The 11,871-nt window shown below is 43.0% G+C and overlaps 1 protein-coding gene across 2 annotated transcripts in view; it reads left to right on the top strand.

The window, feature by feature from the left end:
* The first annotated feature begins 309 nt into the window (after window positions 1–309).
* The window catches only part of VAV3 (vav guanine nucleotide exchange factor 3), a 165,753-nt gene continuing 154,191 nt past the window's right edge, over window positions 310–11,871 (top strand). Inside the window, exon 1 of one of the 2 annotated variants that reach the window (XM_051793401.1) lies at window positions 310–611. In XM_051793401.1, coding sequence (XP_051649361.1) covers window positions 408–611 — 204 coding nt within the window. In that variant the 5' untranslated portion in view covers window positions 310–407. The remainder of the gene's footprint in view (window positions 612–11,871) is intronic. The other variant, XM_051793410.1, reaches the window with a different exon arrangement.

Genomic DNA, 11,871 nt, shown 5'->3' with positions numbered 1-11,871 from the left:
TGATGTGCTCTCTATAATTTCTAGGAGTAGCTAAGAGTATGCTGCTTTTTGCTCGGCGAAAGGACAAAAGCCTGACAACCAGGCAGAACGTGCCATTACGCTGTTCACACACCTGCCCGTCACCGCTGCGCCTTGTGCCGCAGGTGCGCTGTTTATGCCATCAGCGGGCGGGCGGACGGGACAGGGACCTTCGCGGACGGGCCCCCCGAGCTGCCGGCCGAGCGCTGGCCGCGGCCGCGGTGCCCGAGGTTCCGCGGGCGGGGCAGGGGCGGGCGAGGGGCGGTGGGACCCGCCGGACCCGCCTCCCGGGGCGGTGCGGACACGGGGCGGGCCGGGCCGGCCGCGGCGGCGGCGGGAGGGCGCAGCAGGAGCCGCCGTGGCCGCAGCATCGCGGCGCGGTGGCGGGGATGGAGCCCTGGAAGCAGTGCGGGCAGTGGCTGATCAGCTGCAAGGTGCTGCCGCCCAACCACCGGGTGACCTGGGACACGGCCCAGGTCTTCGACCTGGCGCAGACGCTGCGCGACGGCGTCTTGCTCTGCCAGCTGCTCAACAACCTGCGCAGCCACTCCATCAACCTCAAGGAGATCAACCTGCGCCCCCAGATGTCCCAGGTACGGCCGCGCCCCTCGCGGGGTCCCCGCGTGCTTTGCCTGCGGCTCGTGGCGGCGCGGAGCGGGACCCGCGGGATACGGGAGCGGGATGCGGCCGCTGCCCGTCTCCAGCGCGGAGCTTGCGCGCCCGCAGGGAGGTGAGCGTGAGTCGGACCCGGGGCAGTCCCCGCCGGGCGCCTTCTCCCTGCACGGGGTGGCCGCCCGGCCCGGGCTCGGCGCGTCCCGGGCGGCGGGGCAGGGCTCAGCTGCAGCTCCGGGCTGGCGGCTCCCGAAGCCCCCGCGAGGGGTCACAGCCTGCGGCGGGAGGCGGGTCGGGCGGGGGCCCCCCGCGCCTCTCACGTTGAGGTGGCCGTGCTAAGGAGAAGTTCCGGCAGTACTCCCAGAGTCAGCACTTCAACATCTCTGTGTGCGTTGCTATTTCATGTGAGCAGGTTACAAATCAAATTGACCCCTTGCTTCTAGTTTTTCTGGCTGTACCTAGGTGTGTGATGGGTAGGGAGGGCGAAGGGACCGGAGCCTGGGAGGCGAGGGCGGTGGAGCACACCGGGCGGCGTGGCCGGGAGCGGAGCCCGGCCGGAGCGGCGAAGGCAGGGCAGGGGCTGGGGTGAGCGGCGGGAGAAGCCCTGGTAGCGCCTGTCAGCTGCTCCTCCGAGCTTCTTGTGACCTATGGAGTTGAATGGCGAAGAGTGATTAATAATGAGAAATCGTGTTCTCGATAGCTGGCCTTTTATTTCTGGCTTTTTAAGTTGATATTTTGTAGTTATTATTTAATAACTAAGTATAATTCCAAATTCAACCCCGTTTAAATGCGGTTTTTAGTTCGGACTGATGTTTTGGTACTGCACCTCGAAGTTGGTTTCAGATATCGAGATAAGATTATATTAATAATTCAGGAAGAAACTCTATATATACATGACTTCCTGTCACTGCTTCGCTCACACCTATGTCTCGGCAGAGACGGTGGCAGCCAAGGAGATGTTGTCTGCAAGGAAGCTAACTTATGAGCCTTTCATGTGTTTTAAAACATTGAGAAACGGATACACTGTAACATTTAGTGTTATGGTTCCGTTTTAGGTTTATACAAATACAACTTACCATTCACGTTTAGGATACTGGCAGAAAGCAGTAGTGAATTACACTGCTTTGTCTGTCTTTGTCCATGTTTACTTACAAACCCAGTTATTTTGTATCTTTTTAATTCTTTCTTTTAGCAACTGTGTCTTGCTACCAAGGTGATGTTTTCTGTAAGCCCACAGTGCAAAAAGGGAAAATGTATTTCAGATACTCAGAGTAAAAACTCCCAGACCCTTGCACTAGATGTGAATGGTACAAAGGTTGTCCCCGTGTACTTGAGAGCCCAAGTGCCTGCTTAAATGGCATATGCAGAGGCAATACTTTGTCTGAGTGATGGAGCAGCACAGAGGGTGGGCTTGTCCGAATGGAAGAAATCCAGATAAGTTTTCTCTCTGCGTGGTTAAAACCTGTGAGAGTTCCAGGACTTGCTAAACAGGAGCCTTGGTTTATATTTTCATTGTAGTTAGCCTGATTGCTTCCAAATTGACCCTTTTTCACTTTAGCTTGCAGAGCTTTAAATACTTCATCTATGAACTGTTGGAAATGGTCTCCTGCCCTGCTTAGAGTAGATAAAAAGCATGGAAACAGATTCTTTCTTCCTTTTTTTTTTTTTTTTTTTAAATGAACTGTAAGGGTGTCCTCATGACATGACACAGTATTTTTGAGGTGGCTAACTCATTGAATCAACTTCAATTAGAGACTAATGTTGCATGTCTGACAACTATTACTTAATTTTATTTTTGATGAATTAAAACCATGGTGGTCTCCTGTCTACTAAAAATAAGTACCAAAATGCTATGCTGTCTTCTGTCTTAGAGTAGATTTGGAAATCAAGATTACTATTTATTTCTCTAAGTGTGTTTGAACTACAGATTATAATTGTAGATCTTGGTTTATAATGCATCTTTTGAACTTTGTATTTTGAGCTTTATATATGTGCAGTGTAGCTTCTGGACTTGTTTCACAGCTACGACAGTTGCCTCCTTGTCTGTGTGTCTGCTCTATGCCTGAGGAACCTGCACTCCATGGTGCTGTAGAGTGCTCTCTCCAGTGGTGCATTTCTCTGCTCTACACTGATTTCACCGTTTAAACAGGGGGAACTTTTGCTGGATCAAAACCTATAATGGATAACTCTATGCAGCATTAAATTTACTGGAAATGTTACCTTTGTGTTCTGTGAGTTCAGGATTTTGTGATTTTAGTAAGGGTCTGTGGGGTTTATGTAAAGCTTCTTGGAGGACACTCTTTCTGATCACTCAGTGAAAAATGTCAGTAAGTGTTATTAAAAATGTAGGTTGAAACTCTGCAAGTTGCTTGCAGTTTGTGGGAAAGACCGTAAAGAGCTCTTATGCAGAATTTATGCAGAAATCTCAGTGGCTTGGATCTCAGTTGGTGAGATCTGCTTGTAGTTGAGCCCTGAATTGTGAGTTTTCTCAGAATACTACTTGTCAGTAAACTAATACTGACATCATAGTAAATTTGCATCATAAATTTGCTGCATCATAGGATCTTGGGGTCTTGTAGAAAAACTAGCTAAGTCACCTGTTCCTTCTGGGGTAATGATTTATAGACACTGGAGGCATGGAGTGCCAGAGCAGAGTTGGCATTAGAATAGAAACTGTCTTGGCCGCTGATTTTGCAGTCCATCTGACCACGGTGCTGTGTCTGTACTGCTCAGCTGAGCTGTTTGAACTCAAATGGCCCTTATCCATCATCTTCTAGAATTGAGATGCAGTTCCCGTACTCCCTGATCTGATGTTGTTTTCTGCCACTAGGTCTTAGAATGGGTCATGGAATTCTTACTGCACAACTCGTGCTCAATAAAAACAGAGACTGAGAAGGGTAGGCTTGATGAATGGGCCTTGTTGAGGACAGACTCATTTTGGTCTTGTCTCTTACTGCTGTTCTCTGTGAACCGAGCTTTCATGTCTTAGGGGTTGTTGTAAATGCAGCAGCTCCAAAGAATGGGAAAGTGAGAGGTGCTGCCTCAGGCAGACCTGGGAGTAGGTGTCAGTTCTCTGACGTTTGAGCAAGTCTCTTTTGTTTTGTTACCTATTTATTTTTTCAGAATGAATGTGGCAGATCACGCAGTGATGCTCGTCAGCTTTGCTCAGTGGACCTTGGTAACCCCTTACAAGCTACATGAAAAGTGTAGTGATTGTGACTGATGCTGTGGCTTCAGATGCTGCTTTTTGGTGGAACATCATTCATTCAAACAGGAACACTATTGCTTTGCTTTGTAAGCAGTGGGCTGCTGATGGCTCTTGGGTCAGGAATAGAAACTGAGACTGATGATGCTCAGCATTGCAACACAAATGTGTGCTTGACCAAATGGCAGTAGGTATGTTCTCTTTTATGGGCTGGCTAGCACAGGGACCTGCATGCCTTTGTCCCACCACCAGCTATGAACCTTGTGTCATAACTGTTCTCCTGGCTGGGCTTTTTTATGCATTTGAGAGCTGTAGATTCTGCCCCCCTACCTTTTTGGAGATAACAATGCCTGTGCAAGAGGAATGTCTCGGTGGTTTTGGACTGCACAACATTGGGTTTAGAAGCTGTTTGAATGCTGGCTGTTTCCATTTGCATTACTGTAAGTTTATGAAAATATGTATATTTGGTTAGTGGAAGTTGTCCTTTGAAGAACAGAAGCTGATTCAGTCAGTTACACTTTCCAGAAAGTGAGCCTCAGATGTGAAAGTATAAACCTTGCATATATAAAGGATGAGTAGGATTGTTGCTTTGCCAGTGAACCTTTGTCCTCCAGGTTGCCAGTTCACTGCTGCCTGGCTCCTGTCTGAGAGGCTGGTGTTTGTGGTGCAAGATTGCCTGTGAAAATTGGGCTTTGTATGAGATTGGAAATTGAGGTTCAGGGACGCACATGCCTGGGTTTTGTTTGTTGTGCTCCCCCCCTCCCCCCAACAGAACAGGAAAGTGTTGGCTCTATTAAGAACTCCTGTGTCAAGGCCCAAAACCATTTTGCTCTTTGAACTCCTGTGAGCTAACACTTCAGATATTTCAACCTATGCATGTGCCATCAGAAAAGGAAATTTAAGAAATGGATCAAATAATGCCTTTTGGCCTTTAAGTGTAGGGCAGTCTGCTGATTCAGACTTGTGAGTTGGTGTTGTGAGGGTGGTTTTAGTGCAGACACCAAGACTAAACTTTGTAGCCACTGGGAATGGAGCTAGAAGAGGGAGTGTGCTGAATGCATAGCAGAGATGTGACTGGTGTGCCAGTGTGTTGCAGGGTTTCCCCCGAATTGGAGCATCAGTCCCTGGTGACAGTGAGAGGGAGGATGGAGCACTGTAGCTCAGCATCTGTGTCTTCCAGAGCTGTAGCCATTCACTCTCCTCAGATGCTACCTCTTGGCTAATGTAGGCTGGTGAGAATAATAAAAATAGAAGTGATCCATAACAGAAAGTACTAATCCTAATGTGTAATCATAATCATACAAGAACTTAAGTAATTTATCACCAGAAGTATGAAACCTAAATGAACAGATTATGATGGATTTGCAGAAGATGTCATCTGTTTAATGCTTATCTTTTATCTTTAGTACTTTGCAAACTAGTTTTGAAATGGTTTTTGCAAGGCATTTAGTTATCTTGTGAGAGATTGCTAAACAGGAAAGCAGCGCTTAATGCAATACTGGCATGGGAGTTTACTAAAAGGGATGTTGACATGGATTAAATATTAAAAATAACTATTTCCTATTATTCTAATAAAAATAAACAAAGTATCCCTAATTTAGTATTAAAGTTAAAATGTTTTCTAATTTTAGGGAGTTACTTTTTTTGGTGTGACCATGTAGTCCAAAGGAAGTTGATTATCTTTGTCATCCATGTAATATTTTGGTGTGACAACAGAGCTTTTGTGAAGGAGTTTATTTTTCTTGGTTACAGTTGTACCAGGTAGTCTCAGGATGTGGGTGTGCCAAGCAAGACATACCTCTCCATTTCCTCTGATCCTGCCTTTGGCTTGGAGCTTCCCTGTCCCCAACAAATGATAACCCCAGTCTCCTGTCCCTCGCTCCGTGCATGTTCATCCCACTTCTGTAAGCTTCCCACAGGTGGGGATGCTCCCCTGTGCTTTCCCCCATGCATGCATCTGTGCATCCCTTCCACTTCCCAGCATGTCAACCCTTGTGTGCCATGTGGCTCTGCAAAGGAGGAAACAGGAATAGTATCTTGACCCTGCATGTTACCTAAAGGAGAAAGATTGGGAGTGAATTGATGTGCTGACCTCTGTGCCTGAGGATGTAGTTTAGGATCTTAGGAGGGACCAGATGAGCTAAATAAGAAAATAAAAGGGATTTAGAGTGGTTCTTGTGACCTTCCCCAGGAGCCACAGGATATCAGTAGTCTGTTTTCCTTTGGCAGAGAGATCTTTGAGAGCACTGGAGTGCAAAATAACTTGTGGGTTTTTTGTTGTGTGAGGTGCTAGGATGTACCCCAAAGATACATTTAGATAATATAGTTTTTCTGAAACTGTAAAACTTCTTGGGCTTGAACAAGAGTTTAGAAACTGGTTCAGTTTTTGTCAGTGTGTAGAAACAAGATGTGTTTAATCCCCCCCTGCCATTTTCTTGAATTATTTGAAACTAACTGTATGTTCTCATAGAATTAAAAGAATTCAGTTATTTTAAAAATATTTTCTAAATTTTCAAATTTTGTCAGTCTCTTTGCTTACTTGCTGGTGCTTTGTTCTGCTAAACATCTTCTTCACATTTAATTTTATTTCCATGATTCTTTATCTTATGGCCAATACAGTTTTGATTTATATTATCCATAAAAGGTATGTTTATCCATATATGTGATATGTGTACATATACATATCCTGTATGTTAGACTTGGTAAAATATATTGAACAAATATTGTTCAAAGTAAAACCTTAATATGACCTCTGTTTTGTTCTAAGAAAAGCAACTGATGAAAAATAGTGACCTAGTTTTCCTAGGTAATTCTTCTTACCTTATGAAGATGGAGAAAATAGTGCTTGAAAACTGATGTAATGATTTTAATTGATCCACATTGATTCTTTCTGGTTGGAAGGGAAAACCACGGTTGTACTGTATGGTAAAGCTTATTTAACATATTACGTTTATCATACAGTTATTAAATGCAGCACACGCATCTTGCCAAGAATTGTCTCAAATGTCTCCTCCTGCACAAAATATTAGTGTGCTGGCAGCTGTCTAAAGCATTATTAGAAAAATATTCATACTGGTTTCTCGCAGAGGCTATAGTGTATGCCAGTAGTGGATAATTTAAGTTAGTGTCTGTGTATGGCATGCTGCTGCTGTGTCATGTGGGAGAAGCCAAATTATTTTCTGAGCCTTGTCCAACAAAGGCGGGAGACCCATGATAGTGGCAAGTTGAAGGACTGCTTATGAAAAGAAACAAATAAATAAAAAGGGTTCAAGGAAGGAGAGATGCATATGTAAGAAATAGGAGGAAATAATCAAAAGAAACAAATATTAACTAGAGAGAATGGTCAGAAGAAGTTGGAAGCTGTATTGAAGAGGGTATCAGCAAGCAAGACACTTAAAGCTTCTGAGTTTTATCCTAAGAAGCAATCTTGGATATGCTGTGTTATTCTTTAATATAACAGATAATGGCACTATGTTATAACATCCTTCCTTAGGCCTGTGAGTGCAGGAGGTGATTTTCCAGGCTGCAGCACCAGTGGGTTAGCATAATATAGTGGTACAGTTTGTGCACTGGTGAGATAGAGGATCTTGGATTTCTCACATGCCTCCCTTTCTGCTCTCCTTTGAAGGTCAAAAGAGTTGATTAAATCATAGTTGTAAGGGAGGAAATGCAGAGGGTAAGGAAAGAAAGGGCTGCAAGGTGAGAGAGAGGCGAGGCAGCTGCCAGGGTGAGGGGGATGATCCTGCAGGGAGTGTGGTGGTGCATCCATCCTGGCTGTGCCAACAGGGGTCTGGCACCTCCTGGCCCTGGCATAGCTGAGCCTGGGCTTCACTGGGGTGGGTGTTGGGGGGGAGGGTAACTGGGAGCAGCAGCTGGCAGGTTGGTGGGAGGCATGGGCAGGAAGGACTTTCAGAACACGGTTTGATATTGGTAAAATACAGGCAGGCAGGGAAGGAGACCCTTCTGCTGAAGTAACATTCACTCCCTGACCAGCAGCTGATCCATGCAGGAATAGGACAAGTGCCTGTGGGTGCAAAGGAAACCCCCTGGAGTGTGCTCCCCTCCATATGCCTTCCACGAGTCATTGCCTGTTGCAGGCAGGGAAGTACTGGCTCATGCCCTGCATTGTGTGGGTATCTCTGAGTACAGAGGAATATGTATTGTTTTATTAGATCACTGACAGTTTTATCTTCTTTAAGTTTTACTTGATATAGAGGTGTCAGTTTTTGAACTCGTTCCCTCAATACTAAAATTGTATCTATGGTTCTTTAAAAATCAGATTGAACAAAAACTCCCATCACAAACCTTTGATTTTTTTTTTTTTTGTTCTCCTTTCTACTGCTCTGAAACAATGTTGCAGTACTTCCATGTCATTCCATAATACTTCATAGCAATATTCTGTACTACCTTACATTGTATTATTTCAATATTTCAAAAACTCTTTTTCACAGAGGAGTACAAATTGATGTGTACTTTGTCAAATTGGCTATTAATTTTTTTCCCCTGCACTTTCCAGTGTACTTGGCATTATCTGGAGCTACCTTTTCTTTCCTCTTATTTTGCTTTGACAAGCCATGTTTAAGACTTGAGGCATTGTGAATTACCAGCTGTTTGCTAAGGCTTATGATGTGTAAAATGAAGTCTGAACTGACATCTTTATAGTAAGGTTTTGAATTTTTATATATAGGAGAAAGATGTTCCCTCAAAGCTCATTGAATGCTATTGGCTTCAGTTCACTACATTGTCAAGTGAGAACATATCTTTTGGAAAAATATCAGTCAATGACCCTTTCTTTTATCCTGTATTACACAACAATAGTGAATGTCTTGGTAACGTGAAACACTGAAGGACTCTTAGTAGGATATTTGTTTCTTTGTATATTCAGAACATGAAACATTAGTCTCAAATTTCATAATATAGTGCTATTGTAGCAATTTGTATAAAAGCCACTCACGTACTATTTAAAATGTTCTTGCAGACCTATGGGTATTGTTCAGCTGTTTTATATTACAATCCAAAATATTTTGGGCCTCTAAATTGCCTTTACTTTCAATCAGAATTTTATTTTATAATTGGTTAGTAGGTATTCAGTTCCTCTCTCAATACCTGTTTTTTCACTATTCTATCCCTCTAAAAGTCACTTGAAACTTATTTTAAATTATGCAGCGAATACAGCATGATTGCCTTGCAGAAGCAAACAATATATATATATATATGACACTGTTGCTGTAATAAAATATTTTCTGAAAAAAAACCCAGCAACAAAACCTCAGCCATCAAAGCAAAGCATTTTTAAAGCATGTTTTTAACTGCTAATGCTTAGCAGGACAAAATTATTTGTATTTCCAAAATCCTTAGATATGCCCTTTCATCCTTGATACCATCAATTTTACCTATTTCTTTCTGAGTTATATAAGGGTATGTACTGTACAGTCTGTAGTTAGGGTACTTTTTATCCTTGCTTGTTCCTTCATTCGTACTATTTCTGCATGGAAAGCAGCCTTAGAATCAACTCAAACAATGATTAGAGCTTGGCCCCTAAAAATTCTAATCATCAAAGCAGCCTCACTTCACTGTTGGGTGGGAAATTTGATACATTAAAAAATGAATGTGTAATTTTGCCTGCCCACACTAAACTAATAGTGTAATAACTACAGCATCATCACAGCTTGTGTAATTCCTTATGTCTTCCTTGCATGTTGGCAGTCAAGATTTAAATTATGCTTGCATGCTCCAGTGATTGACTTCAGATTCTCATCAACAACTGCCTCATGTAGCTGTGTTGCCTTATATCAGCTGATTAAAGGCCACGAGGGCCATGGTATTTTTCCCTCTGAATTCTTCAGGATCTATAAGTGAGTATGTCTGATTCCAGCACAGAGACAGTTAAAGGTAGATGGAGGACCACACCTTCCCTGCACTAATGTCCCCACAGATTTTGTGTGTCTGTGGATGGAGGTATGGTGATGACATAGTCCACCATGTGAATTGTAACTCGAGGTGAACACTCATTAATCTTACTTATCTCTGTAGAATTTAAATCAGGCTTTGAATTTCTTTTTCCTGGAAAATAAGTAGAGTGTAGGAAACACCAGAGAGAATGTTCAAACTATTGCTGTTGCCTGCAGCATCTTTTACTCTCAAAAAAGAGTGAGACTCCCTGAAGTGCCCTTGCAGGCTGCTGCCTTTGGGCTTATGGTCAGTTGATTTCTGGTTGGTTGAAAAGGGATTTCTGCCAAGGTTTTAAAACCTAACTTATATTGAGGTGGGTGTTTTGAAAACTTCTTAATGCTACTTTGCAGCTCAAGTTTCGCATTTCACAGCAGTACCAGTTTTGCTATTTCATGAAGTTGTGTGAGGAAATAATTGTTTCACTTTCTCTTAGTGATTGCCCCTCCATGTGCACAAAGTGCTGCAGGATTTCAGGTCGTATTGCATACCTTTCTGCTTATTTTTAACTGTTGTTGAAAATTCCTGCTGAGCTTTGATTTCCCACCCTCCTTTTATTTTTTTTTTTTTTTGTGGATCTCGCCTACGGTTTTGAATGCTTGATATGAAATAATAGTTTTTGGGCGATACCTAGAGGGCTTGTTTGGGATGTGTGTGTGTTCTCTTAGGGCTGTTCAGTTCTAGGGGATTTTGAGTGCATTTTTATATTAAAATCTTCAGTGGTCTTTAGCAGGTGTTTATTGTCCTGAGGTTTTATATCTTAAACAAGATTAACTTGAGCTATTTTGTTTTGAGTTCTGCCTGTCCTGATTTTCTTTTTATCCATCTCAAAGAAGTGCTTTGCCTTGATGTTAATCACTACAAGGAGTCATGAGAAAGTTATTCAGGGTCTGCTGTTCATTCGTTTTGCATTTGTGGCTGGCAGCACTGAATATGGTGATGCATCTTCTCTGTGGGTTATGCTGAGGCCACTGGTTTCACTGCAAGTGTGCTGAACAGATGGCAGTCTTTGTAAAAGCTGAGGTTTGACTTCACATTTGTTGTTCTCAGTGATGCCTTCAAGCAGTGTTGTTGGTTAGAAGGACTGTGCCTCAGAAAGCGCTGGTAGCTACTGTCACTGTACTGTTGCAGGTTTCATGAAGCTTTAAGGAAGTGACACCTGTAATCCTATTGGAATGTCTCTGGTTGTATCAGAGGCCTATAAGTTTTCCCTTTCTGCTGAAGACCCTGGTAAACTGATTAGCTGAGGTGAAAGGCTTTGCTGACTGGGATGGGTATGATTTGCATGTGTATGTGGACATGGTGATGGGAGAGGGTGCAGATGTGGGAATGGCAGAGCCATGCTGGGTACAGGGTGGGCTGCTCCTTGTGAGAAGCTCCTGAGCAGCAGACTGGAGCGTATTTCAAATTTGTATCTTCCTAGCTATAATTGCTCAGATTCATAGACCCCTGGGGAATCTGATTAATTTAAACTGTATGCATTCTCTTTTCTGAAAATGTAGGTTTTTGTAGCTTGTAAGCCCCATAGCGCATCACATTATTTCAAGAGCACAAGCTCTAGCAATATTAATGTAATGTGGATTATTCTCTATTGTTAAAAATACCTGCTGTGAAGTAAAACAAAAAATGACTTTTTAAAAGAGATTGTAAGTTATTTGCCATGACCAATGGGAGAAACATAAGAAAGCTAATTAAAAAACTCCTGAAACAAGAGGGGGAATGTGTTTTGTAACATTCTCTTAGCGCACCTCACTAGGAATAGGCCTGAGGAGTAAATTCTTACATCTGTAGTATTACAGTGGTTGTGAGTTCATGTGATCTCTGACTAGCAGTGAAGAAAGGTTGAGATGTTCTTTTTTGGGGCAGAATTGGTGTTTTGGTGGAATTTCTCTGTGTAGTTTTTCTGACTGTAGTTGTCATATTAATTAAAGACTTGGTCTTTCTAGCTCAGAACTCATGTCTCTTTCCATGCAATGGGAGGGCAAGCATGGGGAATGGCTTTCTAAGTCTTAAAAATATTTTTCCAAATTTGTGGCTCAACATGCAGGACCACAATTATATTTTGCTTAATTCTTTAGATTCGGGAA

This window comes from Manacus candei, unplaced genomic scaffold (genome assembly GCF_025592945.1).
Source record: "Manacus candei isolate 608988 ecotype Guabito, Panama unplaced genomic scaffold, ASM2559294v1 h1tg000005l, whole genome shotgun sequence".
NCBI lineage: Eukaryota > Metazoa > Chordata > Aves > Passeriformes > Pipridae > Manacus > Manacus candei.
This window is presented reverse-complemented; position numbering and strand designations above follow the sequence as displayed.